The 23,074-nt window shown below is 33.0% G+C and overlaps 1 protein-coding gene across 1 annotated transcript in view; it reads right to left on the bottom strand.

Moving 5' to 3' along the window:
• DGKB (diacylglycerol kinase beta) overlaps positions 1-23,074 on the bottom strand; it is a gene marked incomplete at its 5' end in the record, with an annotated part of 260,260 nt that overhangs the window by 121,194 nt on the left and 115,992 nt on the right. Inside the window, one exon of the mRNA XM_026036252.1 lies at positions 9,223-9,287. Within this exon, the coding sequence (XP_025892037.1) occupies positions 9,223-9,287 (65 nt within the window). The remainder of the gene's footprint in view (positions 1-9,222; positions 9,288-23,074) is intronic.

The following is a 23,074-nucleotide window of genomic DNA, read 5'->3' as shown; positions in this document are numbered from 1 at the left end:
CAACACTTAAGACTTCAACTAAGAGACATGGTTGAAAAGCACTTCCTTCTTGCTCTCTCAGCTTCTCCGTATCCTTTTTTATTAAAATACTAAACCATGAGCATTAAGCAGCTCTTATATTAGCATTATAATAAAAAATTGAAATCCTTCCTAACCAAGAGTGTAGTTTTGTCAAAATCTGTATCTTTGATTATTTTATAAGGTGAAAGAACAAAGTAAAGACAAGAAAGGCAAGGAAAAAGGAGAAAAAGCAGAAAGAGAAACAGGAGAGGCATGAGACACCAAACAAAGAATGGGAAATTAGGCAAATAAAGAAAAAAAGTTCCTTTAGCAAGAGCATGTTTCAAAATCAAAAATTCATCCMAAAACTTCCTTCACTTGAGACAGGTACAAAACAATTTAAAGGAGAAAGAAGCTGGAATTCTACAAGAATCTATTGGCTTCTAGCTTGTGCCACAGTGTACTCAACTAAGTCCCTATGTACTTCAGCAATGTCTTCATGGCCTACGGTAGCATGCTTTTAAGACTGAGGAGCTAGTACTGTGGCCAAGATATAGCTCTGGAAATTCAATTTAGATAGTCAAAGTGGTCACCTTGTGCTTGAGGTATTCTAAGTCTACTCTAAACCACTCAGATGCTGCAGTGTCACCCAACTTAGAAGAAGACTTATAGTTCACTATATAAGAGGTCAACTGTGACTGTCAAACGAATCTCAAGAAATTGACAGAATCAAAGCAGATGCAGAGTAGCCCTGATGGCATCTTCTTTCTATAATTTTTTGTAGTTCTCTGCTTGGCCTGTTAGATTATCTACCATGCAGTAAACTATCCTCTTTGTAACAAGTCCTCTTCGTAAGAAGTTTACCCAGAGTCCATTGTATTTATTTTGAACATGTGAATAAAGCAGAGGACAAATACTATCAATAATTAAGCAACAAAAAGTTGTTTTAGTTATTAGTTAAGCAGTTAAAAATAATTTTTAAGAACTTTAATCAATTCAAAAACTCCTCCTCTTTGGATTAGTGCCTTATCCACTTTGTCCAGCTGCTATTAGTTGCCCAGTGATTAAAACACTCTTGAAGGAGGTAAGAGACTGTGTATGAGTGTGTCCTCAGTCACAAGGGGGAAGTGAACCCCCATCTCCCTCTTCCTGAAAAAAACTGTGGCTGATGTGGTGTGGATGCTGTGCTGCTTTGCTACTGCAAGATTTTCTTTGAAGCACAAGCCCTATTTACTTAGCCCAATTAAAGTGACAATTAAATTTATGTTCCCAAATCACTTACACATTTACTTTACAATTCTTTCTGCAATCAAAGAAACTAAACATATTGAAGATTTCATTTAGAAYGAGTTGTCATCTGTCTCATATCAGCAAGAACATATTTCTTTGATTAACACRTATTTTTTCTTTGAACATCAACAAAATCTTGATAAAGAACTAAAGATTGTCAGCTTAACACAGCCTTCAAGCATTTGTTATCAAAATCTAAATCACTTAAGAATTTACATTGCTTCTACTAATACCACTATTGTAATTATTAACATACCACCATAACTAAAAGAAAAAGTTCATAAAATATTGTAGGTCATTAAAAAAAATAAACATTGTTACCCTTGTTTTTGAATGTGTTTTTTTTGAGCACAAGTATTTTAACTACAGAAAAAGTTCTTCCCTTGGCCATTATACTCCCAAATCACAACTTCACAACTTACTGTTCCAAAGAGCATTCAATGCCTTTAGACATCTTCATAATTGGCTCAGAAATAGCATTCTGCAAGAAAGGTTAACAGACCTTGCTGTTCCTCATATGAAGAAATCTTTATTAAAAAAAAAAAAAAAAGAAAAAAAAAAGAACAGAAAGGTAAAAAAAGGATAACTGAAAGGTCCTCAGGATTTAGGAGATCATATTACTCGCGGCTGTTCTCTAACTCTCATTTAAACAAGAAGTTGCAGAACTAACTGATGGCCTTTCTCTGAATACAGAATGAAAATCCTAAGTGGCTTTTCATATATATACCTATGCCACACAGATTCAAATGATACATTCAGAGCTCTAGGCCTAAATTCTAGACACATCACAAAAACAACTTAAAATAAATTCAATATGATTTTAGAACCCATTTTTCCTCAACCTCAGAGGAACTATGTTGTCCTCATAATCATATCTAAATACATTTCTAGCAATCAGATCAGACATAATTTGAAATCTTCCCAAGGTTAATAAACTGCAAATAATTACTAGATTACTGATTCTATGTCAGAGACTTTATGCTTTTTCTATTGTTATCACTTCTATGTCAGGACACATCACCAGCATCGTCCTGTTCATCCTGGCAATCATTGGTCAACATATGAGTTCAGAATTTTGCAATAATTTGCAATAAGACTTTGAGAAACAATACCAAAACTATATTGCTTTCCACACATATCTTTGTCTGCCTTGACACACACCAAGAGAGTCCTCCTGTGCAATGAGCTTTAGGCATCCCTGCTTTAGCAGGGGGGTTGGACTAGATCATCTCCAGAGGTCCCTTCCTCTACCATTCAGTGATTCTATGGTAAAATCAGTGTGGAGAATCATAGTGTAGTGTTGGAAGTTTGGGGAATACTACCAGCGAAGTGTTGAATCTGAAGTAAATCTAAGACCCACTTGCTCCTAAGTTGAGGCACCGGACCAGTTAAGGCATATTCTATGTATCTTATCAGTCTATGCAGTATTGAAAACATACCTGAACTCTCCCTATTATCAATGAGCACTGCAGTATATTCCTGAAAAATTATATTCTCTAAAAATAGGCTCTCAATAACTGGCATAGAGTTAATAATAAATAAATATATTTTAAAAGCTCCGTAAAAAACCTACAGGGCAGAGTGAAGGTGTTCATGTTGTAATTAAATTTTAATATCCTTGTACTTAAGAACAATGTGTTTATGTTTATTAAATAGGAAATGTAAAATGTATTCCTTGACAAATCATTTCATTGCTTTTAATGGCTGGGATATCATCAATAATATTACAGGTAAGTGCACTGTGGCCACTTAGCAACTTTGACTGGATTTTGAAACAAGGATTTGTTGGTTTTGCAACATATATTAGAAATGTCTGCTACTTAACCCTTTGTAAAGCCCAGCATCTGTTGCAAATATGAAATATACTAACATAAAACTTATGTAAAGATTTGACATTTACTTCAGATGAATTAATTCAAAATAATGTCAGAAAATCAGCTATTTACATTCTTAATATTCTACAGTTCTGACCACAGAAAGTCTCTGGCAAAAAGCAAACAGTATTTCACAAATAATTTGTATAATATTTTTGAGACATTTTATATTAAATAGGGTCATGAATGCCAGGGAAKATAACTTTATTAATTTGTAGAGAAATATATGACTATATTTCATGAGTAAACAACAAATGGCATGCTGTATTCTCTCAATTTTGCTACAGTTTCTCCTATCTCATAGGCTCTCTTCACTTGTGAATTTACTATAAATAAGATTAGCCAGAAAGCTTTTATTGTCATTGTGTTATTAATTTTTTATTTCAAATTGTCCTATATACTGAAGTTTGCCTTTACAGTATAGTAATAAAAGACAGTAGTTTTAATTAACTAAAAAAATGTGTAGAACATCCAATAGCCACTTCAAAATCCATATAGAAGGTTCATGACCTACTCTGAGTAATGAAACATCATCTTCAATAAAATCCTTTACCAGCTTGACATCAGTTCAAGAAAATTATATTTTATTGACATTGGCCAATAGAATATAGATAGGCCTATTGTGAATCAACAGTTTGTTACGTGTAGAAAGCTGGGTCAAGTTCTTTATATCATTGTGTACCATGTTAAACAATTCTTTCTCCTAGACAGTGTAATGATTTTCACCCTTTTACATGGCTATCCATTTTACTTGACATATTCTAAAGCAATAGTTTCTTTTAATAACTGGATATCATTACATATCTTAAAATACATAACTTGCCCTTAAAAAACAAAAGCATTCCCATTGTGTTTTGTAAATATTAATAGCATATCTACTGTCTTTTTACTATATGTAAATATTAGTAGTACATCTAATTTATTTGTTATTTTTATATCTGAAAGATGAGAAGTAKTCCACAATACCTCCAACAAAAGTGCCCAATAAACAGCTGGAACTCACCATTATAAAGCAATTCCTCAAGCAGGAATTTTGCTCTGTAATCAATAGACATAAGCATGTCTGTTGAATCAGCATTATTTTCTTCTTGAAAAATGATGGACTACTACATTTTCAATGAATAAAAAATATCTGAAGAAAAAAACAAACTTTTTTTTTAAGTATAACTTGATATGTTGACCCAAGCTGCAATGTGACAGAATCTAGAGATTTTGTGAAAGCCTTGTAAATATTTAATACTGGTGTATCATTTGCAAATATAAACTGTATTAAATGGATGTCTGCCTAATCCTTACAATAAGGATTCAATAACTCTAGGTTAAGCCCTATAGACTGAAGAGCTGCAAGATAATATCAAAGCAATCATATTGGTTTTGTCCCTGCTCAGTAAAATCAAGCATGCATGATACACTTCAGGAATTTTTCTAAAGAAGACACACTCCTGTGTTTGAAGTCTGTCAGGAGATGTTCATTCTTCATCTTTTTTTTCCTATTAACTTTATAACCAAGAGCGAGGTCGAGTAGGTTTTATATCTACAGGCCAGCTCTTGATCATGTGCAGATACATCAGAGTCTGTGAAATAAATTGTTTTGCCTAATGTTGCTTCTGATGACTACTCCTGTAGCAATCCTCTCCAAATACAGAGGTGTTGACCTCAGGGCCTTATCCTTTCATGAATAGGAAGCAGTAGGTTCAATTGGACAGGTGACAGATGTCTGCAATCTGGTCTCTGCATGAGATCAGTGTCTTTTTCTAAAATGTTCTCTGCTCAATCAGAGCCAAAAGAAGGAGGAGAGGTTGAAGAGACTAGATGCTAAAATACCTGCCTTTCCAGTTAAGAATATTCTGTTGAGGATTATTTTATACACTATAAAAATGCAGTTTTGATTCAACTTTTGAGACTGTACAACTTACTTAAGCTGAAAAACTGAAAGAATAATGAAAATAAAATTTTGTGTTGTCATTCTAGTCAAAATGAAACATTTCAGATTTTCATTTAAAACAAGCCAACTTTAAAACAAAGGCTAAGCACATCTAAGAAGGGAGCATTTTAACCACAAAATTCCAGAGCTACTGATTTTGGAACGTACCTCTAGAGATCATGCATGTTTCACCTCATGCCCATTACCTCTTTTTCCGATGCTAGGAACCACTGATGAGGTGAGTGTGACTCTATGTTCTTTACTTTATTATACTTACATATATAACTTGATAATATCCTTCCTGAGCCCCAGGTTAAATAGTCTTAGTTCTCTCAACCTTTCCTTTTATGAGAGTGCCTCATTTCATTCAGCAGCTTTGTGGCCCTTTGCTGGACTTGTTCCCATAAAAGCATGACTTTCTTTTACAGGAAAGCCCGGAATGGGAAACAGCAATCTGGGAGCGGGGTTATTCCTCCCCAGTTGCAACATTTGGCATTGGCCTTCATTGAACTTCACAAGTCTAACTTTCTGTTCCCCATGTTACATCATTAGTTTAAAAGCACTACAGAGAGGCACCAAGCATGTGATTGGTGCAAAGACTTCCCCCAACATGCTGTGCATCAGGTATTTCCTTTATGTGGATATGCTTGGGGTGACCCACTTCAGGCCACTGTTTATTGCAATGTTGCCTCTCCTTCACATCAGGCTGGACCCTTTGTCAGCCCTATGAACCACTTCCTCACTTGATAGTTGGTCATTCTCCTCCATCATTTCCTCCATAAGAAAAGATGTACATGGTAACAGTACATTAGTACGTGATACTAACCAAGCGATTAGAAATATGATCCTTTTTCTGAGTTAGGACTTCTTCATCATAAAAGAGCTTTAAATGAGGACAACAGACTCATGTTTGAAAATCTCAGTGATAATATACTGAAAATTAACTACACTAGTTAGTGGAATTTTTTTGCATGCTACTGAGTGCTAGAGAGACAAATAAGCAGGTTTATTTAACTGAATATTATTTTAGGATTATAACTTTTAAAAAATTAATATTAACTTTTTTCTTGTTATTTTTCTTCCATTCTATGTGTATATTCTGTTCACAAAACTCATCCATCTGTTTTTCTCAGCTTTAAGTCTACTAGGTTTATACAGATCTCCCCACAGGGCACTTTGGCCTAAATGAATCGTTATTTCACCAGTATGTCCTAGCTTGATGATATAGTTACTTGAAATGCTGCCTTTTTCAAGTTTACTTCCCCTTGAGGTTACTTCAACCCTTCCACACTGAAATCTGGAAATCTGACCCTATTCTTAATGAGGAGATACTGAGAATTGAACCATGTTTTCTCAAGCACATTAACCTCAACACTTCAGACCTGTAAGATGGCTATGGTGACCACTGAGATTCTGATTTTCATGAACATCATTTTAAGTCTTGGTTTCTACATGCATCAACATCCATAATATCAAGCAATCTACTTCCAGAGTGTTCTACAATATTAACTGGTGGTAATTAAAGTCCTCCTAAGCCTTGTGTTGTACAATTTTCATTTTGGGATGATAAACCAGTACAGAAAGATTCTGCTTTCACTCACAAATATAAAGTATCAGGAAGGAAAAAAAAATCAATACCAGAATTTACTGCAATTTAACTCACCAAAGTAAATGCAATATCTTGGAATTTTGTCAGAACTCTGCATGTAGTTAATCCAAAGGCAATTTATTCTTTAATTTGATCCAAATCATTTTTTGTGCCAAGTAGCCAAAATGATCACCATCTCTTTCTGCTCAGACTGTTTGGGCAATTTTAGTAATGGAAATCTTACTTCCAATTTAATATTCAGGTTTCTAGCTACAGTATATTGTGACCAAAGGCCATTTCAGTTCTGTAAGGAGATGAGATGCTGTTTATATATTCATCTTTAGAGGAGAACCTCAACGCAAGCATCTGCTTTACAGAACTGGGTGATAGCTATGGAAGTTTAAAACTTCGGAAAATCAGACAAGAGAAAAATCATAGAAAGCCAAAAAAAGACTTTTTTTTTCCCCCCTTTTTTTTAGTCGGAAGAGGTGTTCAGAAGTATCTGTGTATCATTTTCAAAAGTAGAAGTGCTATTAACTCTGCAGCCCACTATGAACTCACTTAATCTTAGTTGCACTTGCTGATTCTAAATCATTTAGACTCCATAGAAAATCCTACAGTGGTGAAAAGTAAAATATATCTTGCTGTTTGGAGCTCTGCTGTGGAGAGCTAAAAACAGGCTTTATTTCATATACTGTAGGAAATTGCTGCTACAGCATATTATGGAGTATTGACACACGATAGTAACTGTTACAGGAACAAACTATTTCTGAGCAAGCATGATTGCTCAGAAAATTTTATTCAACAAYAACAATCTGCATTTTTTTATCACTACACAAAAGAAGAAATATTTTAAAAATCAATCTCCTTAACAATATATTGCCCAACTCTTTATATTCTCTTTTAGAAATGTATAATCTTTCTGAATAGTCCTTCAAAATGCAGAGAATCACTGATTTTTTTCACATTCTTTCAATATCTAAGTACCACAGCAGGTAGAGACTTGAACTATATATTTTTGTAATTAATTTCCTTAAGATAATGTTAGAAACATCAGATTCCTTAAAATATAGATGAATTTCAAGGTGAGTCTGCTAGCAGATGTTATTAATGGCGTATGATTTATTGTGACATGAAATCTGATCTGAAACTCATGTTATTAACTGAGCTTTTTATAAATTATAATTGCCAACTGCTGAAAATATGCAGAAAGACCACTGATAAACCGGCTCATCTTCAGAGCCTAGAATATCTGCATTTGCAAAGTGTCCAATATTTCTAGTCTTGCTGAATCTGTATAATACATTTTGACATATAGTCTAGGTTTAGGTTCTGATTCATTCATAGTATAATTCCTTCAGATGATTATCAGAATAAGAATAATAAAAGACAATGCAATATAAAGGTTTACTGTGGGACTTAAACAGAAATATACACTTGAGTTCATAGTCTGTCATTGCATAGATACTAAACAGATTTAATATTCAAGGAGAAAAAAGCCACCATCCCTAGCTGTTAAAATTTGGGAAATATGAAATTTATACCCACAACATGAAAATAGTGGGAAGTTGCATATATTCAAACATCATTCTGTACAGTTCTAAGGAGTTTTACAGCGCATGAACAGCATATTTGTATCAATATTTGCATCTCATGAGACTTTCCAGGTTAGCCCCATGACAAACTAAAGTCTATGAGCAGCCTCAGAAAGGCAAAACATTTTTTGTCAGAAAGACAAAATATTTTTTTTCTAGATAGCTCCTTTTATTCCTATGCACTTAACATCTTTATTTCCTCTTCCATTCTGCCTTTAAATGTTAATTAATGTTTCTGAAATGTTGCTTTACCCATCACAACTGATATGCTAAAATATCTAAATAAAAAAGATAAATATAAGCATTGCATTATGAATATTATCTACTCAGCAGACCAGATACTGAAAGAAGGTGAATTTACAGTACATGTTGTAATATATTTTTAATCTCTAGAAAAGCTCTGAGACAACATTCCAAATTCTAAAAGGAACACAAGGAACAGATGCAAAGTCTCTTCTTGACTTTTTTACATATCCAAAGCTCTTTAATGATAAAAAGCATTTATGTGTAAAATGGCATTCACTTGCCCTTACTAAGAGTATATATGGAAGAGCCCCTTGTCAATGCACCAGTGTGCGTGTGGGATTGAAACATAAGGATCACCATCTGCAGCTGTCTAATAAGTGTTCTTCAGTGCCTAATGGCAAAGTGTCAATTCAGGGATGCTCAGATACCAAAATGCATCATCTTGTCCATGCTAGTCTTACAAGTCAAACATTTTGCATGAGAGAACAGTTTATTTATAATGGTATTCATTTCAGTTGAAATACCAGATATAAAACAGTTACACTACAAGCAGCCTGGGAGCACATATATAACATGAGATGCACCAATTTCCTCTCATTTATAAGAATCAGTATTTTAAAGGGTATTCAAAATTTAACCCCTTCAGATTATACCTTAACATTATGGAAAGAATCTCTTCATACACAAATATTTTTATATTCTTACCTACTGTTGAACTTCTCTGGATGTTTTTCTCTCATGATATGGAATCTGTGGGCAATTGAAGCATCCTAGCAGGAAAAAAAAAAAAAAAAGAANAAAAAAGAAAAAAGAAAAAAAAAAAAGAATTGTTAATCTATCATGATGAAAAACTGCAAAAGAGAATACCAAACCTGTAACCCAGACATGTCATTTGTAGGGTGCTGAGTGAAATATCATTGTTCAACAAGAGCAAAAATCTCATCAGCTAAAAAGCTCATGGGTACCCCTTTCCAGGAATGGAGTATACCTGAACATGACTGATTTATTACACTTTCTGCATAGTCTTCATTACAAATCAGATCTAATATTTATTTTTACTGAAAGTGTCTTCAACTTCTTTATAGCAGACAGCATCCAGATTTGCTGAAGGTTTAGAGCAATACTACTCAAACAGTTCATTTTGTCGGAATACTAAATAAAGTCTACAAAACTTATTCCTTTAGTAAAGCTGTGCGATTCAGCAGAGTTACATTATATGCACACAGCTTGATATTTGTATATGGCTGTTGAATAGTTTTCTATAAAATTTAGAGGAGAATATGCCATTTCCTACATATGAAGACGGAGAAAAAGTGTCATCTGAAAAGAAAATCAGGTTTTCCAATTTAGAAGAGACTTATCTAAATTAAATATATCTTACCAAAATATATTAAAATACAGTTAATTGATTGAGTCAAAATTGGCTAAAATGCATACCTGAAATGAAAGAGTATACAGTATGTACATATTGATGAACTTTTAAAGAAAATCAGGCTATTACAGTTGTGGAAGCTGCTGAAAATAAAATATTTGAAACTCCTGTGCTATAATCAGTTTTCAAATAGTATTACATGTCCTTTGTAGATATAAAAATAATGTTTTCTTCATTCTAGATCATTTAACACTTCATTTACTAATTCAATCAGTACTTACAAACTGGGAATTAAGAAAGCAAAAAGGTTTATACTGATCTTCAAATATCAATATTAACTAAGTGTGACAGCATGTAATCTACCAGTTTTGTAGTCTTGCAAGACATAATAAATACAGATAAATTCACTTGTTTTTCTCACTAAAAATATGATTTTTTGTTAAATGTATGCTATTAATTGCAAATCATGGTTCCATAATTATATCTTAAAATATTGCATATATAGGAAAATTACTAAAGAGTTAGTTTAGCTAATAAAATTTTTCACCAAATTCCATTTCTATCTAAATAGAGTTTGACAAAAATTACAAATAAAATCATCACTATAAGAAAATATTATGTAGGAAAAAAGAACTATTTATGATCATATATGAAAATATAAAACCTGAAAATTTCAAAGATGTATTAAATTTGGGTTGAAGTCCTTATCCAACAAAATATTTTAAGTTTCTCCCAAATTTGACATCTGATAGTGTATAATAATGCTGATTCCAAACATGGTTAAAATGTTTTGTTTAAAATCATTTTTATTTAAACCAAACCACTTTAGTATAAATAGACAAGCAGATATAGAAATACCCTCTAACATCAACCATGCTTGCAACAGTTTATAGATAAAGTTCTTTATTTATTTATTTACTTATTTATTTATTAGAGTCTTAGAGAAAACTCCACAGTATCGATTTGTACATATCATATATATGGCTTACTAATCCACGGATACTTGAAAAAATAAATGTATGAATTTGATAACGTCAGACAGAACTGCTCAGAGTGCAACTGATGATATGTAAATTTTATTTAATTTCTATTATTATGAATAAAATGTAATAAAACTTGACAATATTTTACACTATTGTACATAAAAGGTATGTACATAATGGGCACAGTATAGAACTTTTTAGCAATGCGATTTGTAGTCAYTAATCCAGTGAAATCAATTAATGGCATCAGGAAACATATTGTCTCCAATGAAATCTTCACATTATTCCTGATCTCATTATGCAGTTTATAAACATGCATATAGGATGATGTATTATTAACCACATATCACTATTTTTTTCGGTCTTTAAGAACAGAATCATCAGTTAACATTTTACTGTCCTACAATATAATAAGAGTAAAAAGCCCTAATGAATGGGCTAATGTTAATCATAGAAAACCTTCTCTTTCTATTTTCTCCTCCAAAAGGTCATCTGAAACTTTGGATGCAATATTCTCAAACTCCACCTACCATTGCTTTAAATTTATTTTTATGTGCAATGCAATTTTATAATGCAAATATCCACAAGTACTCTGGTGATCCCACAGTTCTTGAATATGGATGAAATAAACAGTAAACTCTGAGATGTCACACTTCTAAACAAAGCCTGCCAGCTGGACTAAAATAATAACTCTGTTAACTTTAGAAAGGTCTATTGTTAATACATTATCCCACACTAGACTTACCAATACGAGAAAAAGTATATTTGCTAGCCAGTTCTGCATGAAACAGACATAAAAGCACTACTGTTATGCTTAATTGTTAATCTTCTCTAYATTGAAGCAAAAGCAAAAGACAGACCCAAGACAAACTGAATGAAGGAGTAATAGTATATTTGACAGAGACTAGGAAACACTAATCAAGGCCTAACTGTCTAATGAATGAAATGAAAAGGCTCATGTGCTTACGCATGCATAACCATTGCAGGACACAGACAAGCTAGGGATCAATGCCCACTGCAGATGGCAAACTGGGCAGTTGCTTCTATGCACGGCTGATTCGATTGAAATTTTCCCTTGCCCGTMCATTTTCTGACTCTAAAACAGATCAACTACCTTAATGACCTGARAGGCACAAAAGGGTAATACACAAAGATGATTTTGATGGGAACAACACTAGACAGGCATGTGTCACATCATTTTCTTAAAACAAAACAAAAATCCTCTAAACCAAACTAGTAACTGAATATAGACAAGCAGGATTGGAGCTGTGATAGATTTAGATAGATAGCTGTGTGTTACAGAAAGCCCAATTGCTGTCTTCAAACATTCAGCTGACTCTAATATGCCCAGTACTTAAACCCCTTACCAACCTTAATTCCATGTTATATGATAATTTAGAAGTAGCCCATAAAGATTGCACCTTAACAAGATAATCCTTTGCTTTATGAAAAGAAAAAAGAAAACAACAGCAATTAAAAAGGGGATAGCAGAGGGTCCTTACTGTGAGCTGTCACTAGTTCATTTGAAATAGAATCAGTCCTTCCAAAAAGGAGCATTGAGCATCATCTACTTAGAGCCTCCTACTGATTTTGGACCAATGGAGACATAATTTCTTTTTGTGCCAGAAGCTATATTGAAATCAGCTAATTAGCTATTCTAAAAAAAGACAACTATAGTCATGTTCATAATAAGYTGAACATTTATGTATTATTGTCTTAATATTGTGAACGCTTCTGGCACCTGGTATAGGGGGTGGTCAATAAATGATGAGAAATTATTTTTATTTTTGACAATAAAAACATACTACCAAAGTATCCAGACTGCAGATGCTTTTAAAGSAGGACTTTTGTATCAGATGTAATGTTGGTGCATAATGCTCATCTGAATAACTAATTACACATTTTTGTGTTTCTGACAATGCAATATGAAGATTTGAGTTGTATCTATTAATATGAAATAATAGTTAAGATATACAATATTTTACAACCATTTAGACGTTATATGCAATATACGATAATAGCCTAAATGACTGTTGTTCCGTGAACTTTCTTCTCATAACATCTAATCCAAAGAGAAACATTTTGTATGTACTTCTTTGTAGGTTTAGATGGTTTCCATTCACTTGTGCAGAATATTAAAAGCAGAGTTGAAGAACCTGATAAGCATTAGATGAATATGAGTTGTAGTTTATTCTGGTTGAACAAGAACCTTATTTTTACCTTTTTTGTGGTAATAAATTTTTTTTAAAGCATACTCTGGAATACTGTCTTTATTCTCTTTAAAACACTTGACTGGAAGAAACATGTAAATAAGTATACACACTTATATATCCTTAATTTCATCCTGTTCAGAGTCTGAAGTAGCTAGATTACCCTTCTATTATCTCACTCAGGTTTGTTTTAAATCCTGACAGCAAAGATGAGATAGAGAACAGACAGAGCATATCTGAATCTACTACTAGGAAATGGAAAAAATATTTTAATTGAACTAGGACATTTCTCAAAGTGACCTGCCAAGAAGAAAAGAAGCTTAAGTTGCTACACCTCTTTAATACCTTATGATTGACTTACACACATATATATTCATCTTTTTAATGGGTATTAGCATTACCGGAAAGCAATCTGAAGCAGTCTTTTCAGAGGAGTAACCTTATACATTGTGAATAACCTTATAGAAAGATTAATGCATTTAATATATGTCTATCTATAAGCTTGCTGTGATTAAAATTTCCATTAAATAATAATTTTTATGCTGGTGAACAAACAAATGACCAATGTGTGTCTCTTTGGATATAAATGGTCTGATTATTTTTTTCTAAGATGCTGCTTTAATTAAGGCTTAATGGACTCATAAGGCTAGRAAGCTTAAGGGATAATTCAGTAACCTGTAATCTTTGGATCAGAATGCAAATCTAACCTGAACAACTAGTTAGCTCACATCAGTTCAGTTATTAATGTGGAATAGTAAAGGTGGACAAAAAATCATTGAAAACAAATTAAAAACATTGTTTTTTGTTGTGGTTCAAGAATAAAAGTTATTTTCTAGATAAAGAAGCCCCTTCATCATTACTATCTATCAGATTTTCTGCACATACAAGCAAAAAGCCACAAATACATCCTTTGATGTTAATAATTTCTCACTTGATAATAACCAAGCAGCCCTAGATGAAAACATAATATGAATAGCACAGTAATCTATTCAATATCTATTCAATGATCCAAGTCTGGAAAAAGATACCCCAGAAGCTTTAGGTCCTGTCCTGTTTGGATCAGTATGTCACCACTTATGTGGGCTTCTCAGATATTTTGATTAAATTACATATTCTAACCTGGAAGAGGAAGTAGCAGCACTTCCAAAAAAAAATCTATTAATATTAGTTTTTGGAGAATTCCTATGTATTCATAGTTTTTAGTGCAATTCTGAGCCTATATATCTAGGAGGTGCAGGAGCGGGGAAGAAGAGGTGGTTAAAATAGCTGAACTAAAAGAAAATGCTTTTTCTTTTAAGAAAGTTTACTTTTTTATGAAAAAAAAAAAGAAAAATTTGTGTTCTTTCTTTCCCATAAGCTGGCAAAATAACCCTGCTCTTTTTCACAGTGATATTACTAATAGCCAGACGTGTGTTTAAATATGGTCATATTTAAATAAAATTTAGTTTTACATCTATTAATAAGTTATAGTTCACATGTCAAATACACATTTAAAAAGGTAATGAATAACCACAGTATTTATAACTGGTAGTTAAATGACCAAAGGATGGTATATTTGGAAGTCATAACAAGATACTTGGAGCAGTACATCAGATGTAAGCATACTACTCCTCACCTCTCCRTTTTCATTTAAATTCAGATGTCTGTTGAATTTCTGACACTATACTTGAACAATTTGGTGCAGGAAATATTTTACACAGTCACAAACTGTATATTTTGTGCAATTCTATTTTGCAATAAAGGACRTTTCCGACAGAAAAACTATGTTCTGCGTATGTATAATTTTTTAATATGTGGACATGTACACACATTTCCTCAACAAAATTTACTGCAGTCAGTTCACTTAGTCTGGCAAGGTGTCCCAACCCACCCAAGGTGTCTATAGAGCAGTCCAGACACCAGTCTTGCAAAACAACTATTTGTAACCATATCTCAGGTAGTATCTTGGAGGAGCTATTTTAGTAATTGAAACAAATTTCTATGCATTCATCTTTCAAGCAAATATCCAAATTCCAGGACCATCAAAGGAGACTGGGAGATAATCTTGATACCTTATTGTCTGATGCGTAAATGTATGTGCCACGACTTAATATCATGCCCCCCGTACAATGACTGCTGCTGGGAATATACTGGGTTACAGAGCACATTCGTATTCCTTTTCTTTACATCTGGTCACCCTAAATTTGTTGTAACTAGAAATCGTTCTTCTAGAGTCATGCTGAGTGTAGTTACTAAAAGGAGATGAAGAGAAGTGATYATAGGGCAATTAGCCAGCATAGCCATATAAAGAACAAAGTGTTTCAGAGACCTTTGGATATTAAAAAGACCTCTGTGGTAAACCTTCAGTAGCATTTCTGCTACTGCTGATGGAAAACTATACTAAAACTCACCCAAATTATTCTGTACAGTTTGGGCAGAACACAATCAAGGTCACAGCTCAAACCAAAAATCAATATAATCAATATAATGCAAKGGAAATGGCTGTTTCTATAGTTGTTCCTCAGAAACACACATCACAGCATATGCAGATATTGTTTCTGTTGAAAGCAGATAAATTAATACTTAAAGTCTCTCTAGCTTGAAATGAACATCCAGAATTTCATACCCTGTACTTTGGCAATTTTGAAGAAAATATGTAAACTTCAAAAAAAGGCAACTATTGACTATTTTTTGGTGGCAGACTAATTATTGCTATCATATGAAACTGCTATCTTTAAAAAAAGTAAAAATAATCAATCAAACAAACAAACAAACAAAAAGTAAAAAAAAAAAAAAAGGATCCCACCAAATCCTGATGGTGTTTTTCTTCTTGGGTTTTAATCAAGTTGGCATTATTGTAGGATTTACAGAACGTAAATTTAGGCCCTTAATTTATGTGCCTTAAACTGGGAGGAGAGTTTGTACTTTCCCACTATGATCAAAAATATGAAACAGGCTGCTTGGGAAGGTTCTTCCAAAAGGCAATACAAGACATCTAAATGAGCTGCTCTGAATTTTTCATTTCAGTCTTTCRGAAGTTGACCAAATTGACAAAATAAGATTTGCCTAGCAAGGCTAGTTTCTTAACTTAAAGATCTTATGCCTAAAACACAACAGTTTGAGCAGTGATATCTTCACTGGGGTCTAAGCCAAATCTTGTATCACAACCTATTTTATATGCTCATTTGCTTGATAGAGATCAAATTATAAATGCTAACCTGACTTCTCCTTAGCAACTTCACATTACTTGTTAGTCAGAGCTTTGGCAACAAAGACTTATGCCTTTAATGCATATTTATGTTATTCATTTGTTTCCATAGTAGTTATTTATTTTTATAAGAAGTATGCAAACCACTGAAACATCCCTTATTGATTTACACTCTGTAAGAATATTTTTCTCTTAATTGAAAAAGGTCACTGTTTTCCTCATTCATTATGTTTTTCYATTTGAAATGTAAATTTTTGTATTATAATATTATTATCATCTCTATCATACAAAAAAATCTTAGGAAACAAAAAAAAAGAATGAAAAAAGAAGTCATAAATTAATGCTAGTTGTTAGATTATCCAGCTGTTTCTCTCTCCATTGATTCACATCAAACTTTCTAAGACCCTGCTCTCACTCTCTTCATCATTGATACTCCAATCTCTCCTGAAGACTTAAAAGTCTCTTTTGTCTTTTGCTAAACATCATATTTTTCACTTGTTCTTTTACAACAGCAATCAAAATAWCTTTTTACTACAGTAATCAAAATCTCTTTGCATCTTTCTCGTATAACCAAAACTGCATTTCCCTCTTTCTTGTTTTATTCCTTTTCGTGCATTGTCCCCAGTTAAACAGATCTACAGTTATTTGACATAAATTTTCTCCCTTTTCTCATCAYTCAGACTTCTGAAAGTGTTTTTCATTTATTTTCCTTCTCCCTCCCTCCATTCCCATAAGCTGATAAATTCACTACAATTTGTTTACCATGGAGGCAAGAGAACTCTTACCAATGCCACTGGTCTACATACTCCAAGTGAGTATTACCAGTACTGAAGAAGTGCTGGTGAGTTCAGAGAGTCTGTGGATGACTAAGATACTTGTTCATTATATTTGGCATAGTTATTTGTCCATTATATTTGGCATAAAAGTTGTGCTAGGAAAATCCCTTCCTTTCATCATCTGCAAATCTAGCTGGATAATAATTCAGGGAGTCAAATGAGGGGTACACCTACTACCATTTTTTTTTTTTTTTTTCTGGTTAATTCTTTCTTCATAGATTTTATTTCTCTAACTATGTTACTTAAATACTTGCTATATAATAACTGGAAAGGCAGAGCAGATTTTTCTTTTTCAGATATAGTTCTCCATCATTTTAAGTTGTCTATCTTTCATGTAGTCTTAATCTTAACTACATCTGAAACTTTTTATTAGGTGATCAGTTGTAGAATATTCCAATATGGAAAGAAACCAAAGTCTCCATTGTCAACATGTCTGATATAACTTCTAGATATTAAGGCCATTAAAGCGGCCAAAAACGGCAACACAGTAGGCTAAAAAAGAGAGGCACTCTTCTGTCTACAGTTTGACCAGTAAGGGTCACAATGATGTCTGATCAAGAATGAAGGCCTTTGGTTCTTGCTATCATTCAGTGATGTGTTTCTACTGGCAAAGCTTCCCCAATCATGCACAGGTTTCCTAGCAGGTTCCTTCAGGCTTCCTTCCTCCTTTCTCCTCCACCAGACTAGGCCACTTCCTTAGTACTGATAAGCACTGGGGCTCCAATTCAGGCCATAAGTATCCATCAGAACATGACATAGCTGTAGGAAGACAATGAGAACAACTGCAGAGGATGCTCACAGTCACTAGTCAATGCTATACTGAGAAAAAGAGAGGTATCCTACTGTCTTCTAAGCAATTAGACATATAGAATCTATCTATAGTCTTGGAGAACTGCCAAGGTCTGATGAAGCAGAAGAAAATTCTAATGGAGGTTCCTACACATAGCCTCATTCCTAAACACGGTTCTTCGTGGTGCTCACAGCTAATGCCTAAGCACCACATGCCTCATATAAGTGAGGTCATATGATAAGCAGCAGAAGAGGATTTATATCAAACTGAGAGCACCCTATTTAATGGATAAGGTTAATTTCTTGGAGATATTAATATCTTTGAGATATTTTCATACCTGGGTAATTAAGAAATCTCCAAAAAATGTTTGATTTAAGTGAGTGTGTGAGCATCTAAAAGATGCACTACAGAGATGGCAAGTAAATAGTTCATAAAGATTAGCAGCTWCTGGATTATGAAATGACTATATATTCATCACACACTGGTTTTATGGCTCTAGTTACTCAAATTTGTAACTTTCAAGATGAATTCATCCTCATATATAAATTGCTATTGGAATGTTAATACTTAGAGAATATTAACAAAAGATTACTCTTTATTGTACATAACATACCAATAATTAAGAACTGTAACTGTACTTTAACCAAAGTACATAAAGCATGTAAAATTGACTTTAGCTTAAAAATACCCAGCAACTTTAGTGGCTATCAACTTTATATTTCATTATGATATCAGGCCATGTAACTTTACTATTAAATAATCTCATAGGAAAASAAAAATATATTTCTTGACGTGGTCATAAAATTTAGAAACTGCACTAAAAACCTTTGTTATGACTACATATGTCATACATCTAAGTTTTGCATAAGACTTTTGAAGAATGCTACAGAAGTACAAGTGTGTGAGTAGCGAATCTGAAAAAAATCCTTKCATTTTTCAATCACAAAGTTTTTTTCCCCTTTTCTGTGCACTTGCATAATGCTCTTTGCTTAACCATCTGGACAGGCTCAGTGCGTCACGGTTGTTCTAGCAACTTAAGGCTTTCATGGTAGCTTTGAATATGTTATGCCAGTATCCTATTCTCAGTATCAAATTGTTTGGGAGGATTCTATTAACTTATCTGCATACAAACCTTTTCCTCAAGTCCCATTTACATCTCCAACACAGATGAGATTTTCCAATAGGCTAATAAGATCAAGTCTGTCACACTATATATTAGGGTCTAATTCYACAAAATAATTATCTGGTTCATTGAGTAACTCCATAAATGAYTGTACCATCAAACTGAGGAGCAGTAAACTGTCATGCAGAAGTGGAAAAAAAGCACAGACAGATGAGAAATTCTTCAATTTCTTTCCTCCGTGAAATCTGTAGCTATTAAAATAGGGTTGGTAGTTTGCAGTGGCCATGGAATGTGTAACCACTTAGGTAAGTGAGGTATTACCTGCATGGACAAATGGTAAACTATACATTTATCTGTACATATGTTTGCTTTAATATATGACTAGAAATCTTTGTCATTTTTAAAATCTTTTGAAATGATGTTTTCACCTCAGATCAAATCTGAAGACTATGACAGCACATGTTCAAAATCACGTCCACTAAATTTCATTGGAAACAATTTGAATGGAATAGGTTTTCTGAACTCCGGAYCAGATAGTTATTTTTACATATATTTTAGAGATTCAGAATCATGTTGTTGTTTCATAAACAACAGTAACGAAATTTGCYTCATGAGTCAGAAGTTCTAAGTAAATTTTTGGACTAAATGAAAGTTTAATCAAATTAGCCTTTAACTTTTGACCTTAAAAATTCAGTAGAGTCCAAACTACTCCTAGGTTTTTTTTGGTTGTTTTTATAAATTTGTAAATCAGACAGCACCTATTTGTAAAACACTGCTTTTCCTCAGATGATCAAGTAGTTAAATAATATCATCAATACTAAATGACAAACCAGCATTCCCAAATTTCTGCATGGTAAGCAGACACCTGTTTTGCCAATGTTTGTAATAAAGTTAGGTTTGTAATTACAGGGAAGACAAATGTAGTTAATGTTACTCAAGCATGCCCAAGCAAAAATATCATACCTATATGCCACTAAAAGTTAGGCATGAGTAAGATTATTTTAATACTTGGTATAACAATAATGTAAAGTAASGACAATATAAATTCATTAAATTCCAATTTTGCAAGTTTTTTAGTTTTGCTAGTTAAAATAATCCCCTCAAAAWCTTCCAATAAACAATATCATTCAAAGTTCAGTGTAATCCAAACATGTCCTGACAGACAAAATGATATTTGCAGTTCAACTGCCATGACTTTCAAAAGAGATGAAACCATGTCAACAGTTCCTAAGGGGACATTTATTATTGGCTTTTATTTATACATTCTTTGTGACAAAAACATGTTTCTGTTTCATTTTGCCCTAATTTTCTTTCTGTAAAGATACATATACTGTTTAGAAACTGCTCAAGTATCACCTACAGCAATTTCACTGTTATTGCACAAATTGTAAATTATGCTTTCTGAATTACGGATGGAATTTTTGAAAGGCTTCCATTTTTATAGTCTTCTGAAAGGACAATGAAATCTATAAAAAATGAAGATTACAATTTCAGCATTTAAAATCTACACAAAGTAATTCAAACAAATGTTATGACATTTACGATAATGAAACCCTTCATTTACGCCAATGTGTCCTATTTCACATATAAGGAGTCAGAACAGATGTCCAAATACTGTAATGCCAAAAGAAAGTTAGGGCATATCTTGATTAATACTCTCAATGCAGTCCATGGTGTCTCTTTAAAACTGGCATGGTTACTTCAAAACATCTATTCAAAATCCATTCTAGGAAACACAGCTAGACAAAGTGTTCCCAAGACAAAAGGAAAACAATAAAGCTCTGTATAACCCTTTTAGCAATGTAAGCTGCATATTATCGACAGACCATTCATTGCAATCAGCAAATGATTAATTGCAAATTTGTTGCTAAATTGACCACGAAAAAGACAAGCTTCAGGGTACTGTTAAAGAGGAAAAACTTATGTTAAAAATGATTGGAGACTTTTTGTAGTGAATTAATTCTAATCAATACTCTTGTTGACTACGCAATGGAATAATGACTTCCTTAAATAGCGTATGTACCCATTATTATAGACATTCAAATTAATATTTAACCTAATGCCTTAGGATTTTTTTCCCTTCTGAAACAGCATTTTTCTAACTTCACTTTAAGAATTATAGTGTTTCTTATATCAACTACAACATACAATGTATTCTTGTAATGCCTATTATCAATCAGCTGGCTAGACATTACAGAAACAGCATAAAATTTTCCAACACAAAGCARTGATGTCTACTTAGACTATTTACATAAGAATCTTTTTTTAAAAAAAATTACCCTACACATACAAGAAATATAAGATGCCTGCAGGCATATCTACCTTACAAAATTCTGCCAGCTGTACTATCATTCAGTTTTGACTAAAGGCTTGAGTTCAGATTTCCCTTCCTGTGCAATTTTCCTCTGATTTCAGATGAAATCATATAAGTAAAAGCTAACTTCTCATGACATAAATCATTTCATTCCTGTGAGGATCAAYTTTTTACTCTAAAATAGATGATGAATTTTTCTGGCATGAGGATGTTTTCCTGAGAAGTGCTTTACCCCTTCATTTGACCCAAAGTCTGGCTGTAAAATTCTTACTCTGAAAAAATGATGTACAAGTGGTTATTTTGATGAAGAAATGTTTTAATCATTCAAGTATATCCACAGTTAAGATCTAATTTACAAAAAAATAATAAAAAAAAAAACCCAACAATAAAAAAAATCCCAAATACTTAACCTTAGACTAAAACAGCAGTGGAATGCTAGAGTTGAGCACATATTTAAATGGTTTCCTGACTAGGAATGGACTGATGTATACGTTTATTATAAACCTTTGGAAAATAATTTTCTTATGAATATGATGTAGGTTGAATTGCAGCACTGAACTGAGTCTGCTTTTTTTACATTTTTTAAAACCTAGTTTACAATATAACTTATGTCAATTTTTTTTAATGAAAGCCCTCCAGACACAAGAATACTTCTTCTTCTTCTACTTCAGAACTACTTCTGCAACATGTATTTGTGCATGTTAGATCAAAGAAATATATTTGAAAAGATTTCAGTTTTAGTTTGTCCGCAAAAAAAAAAAGTCTGCTCTTTCAAAGAGCTAGTCCGAATTTATAGAATAACTCTTATCTACTTTAGTATCTTGCTTCCTGCTGTCAAATGAATATTCTTCCTGTCAAAAATACACGCTTGAGGAAAAAATAACGTACTGCTTCCTCAGTAAGAGAAACTGGCAATATATTCTCAAAAGCATTAATATAAAATTCAAGGCAATGACATTTTCTTAACTAAGAAGTAATAAATTACAGCATTTGGTATGTTTTAATCTAAAATGCATTTTTTTATCTGGATTTCACTAACTAAAGAGGTGTATACAGCATTAACACAGTAGTACAGGAAAAAAAAAGTATTTGACAAAGTAGCCTCCATGTAGGACAATAATTATTTTATAAGTTAGCATTTAAAGCAAGTATTAAAAAATATATATATTTTGTATTTCTTTTTGATAGTAATCTTTTGTCATTCTGATACATAAACCCCCCAGACTGACATGCTATGTGCATTGAGTAGCCTCTTTGGATTCCAGCTGGCTTGGCTGTATGCCTTTCTAATGGTAATGAAGTCACACAGCTGCTAGGACAATCAGCTGGAGTTCAGATCATCACCAGCTAAATGGATATCCACTGACTGGCTTCTTATCAGGACTCTTTAAAGTTCAGTGTTAACAAACTGTAGGGTTACATAGGTTTACATGGTTACAGCAAAGTGCCTTTTAAAAATGAACTTGCTGGAGCTGAAAAAAAACCCTCTCCTTTTTCTGCCTATAAATGTTACTTTGTGCTGGTCAACTCAAGAAATGTCCACTCCTGCTCTCAGTGAAGTGAAAGGAAAATTCACATTAATTTGCATGGAAGGAGAACAACTCAGTTCCCAATGTTTCAGAGATTTTTGAAGAATACTGCTATTCAGATTACTTCAGAATGCCTCAGCTAAAGGGTCACTAAGTATTCAGCTATGTCCAACTTTCAATTTAGAATGCGGTGCACACTTGGCCAGGGAGAAT

This window comes from Nothoprocta perdicaria, unplaced genomic scaffold (assembly GCF_003342845.1).
Source record: "Nothoprocta perdicaria isolate Ctin4 unplaced genomic scaffold, notPer1 scaffold_173, whole genome shotgun sequence".
In the NCBI taxonomy this organism is placed as follows: Eukaryota; Metazoa; Chordata; class Aves; order Tinamiformes; family Tinamidae; genus Nothoprocta; species Nothoprocta perdicaria.
This window is presented reverse-complemented; position numbering and strand designations above follow the sequence as displayed.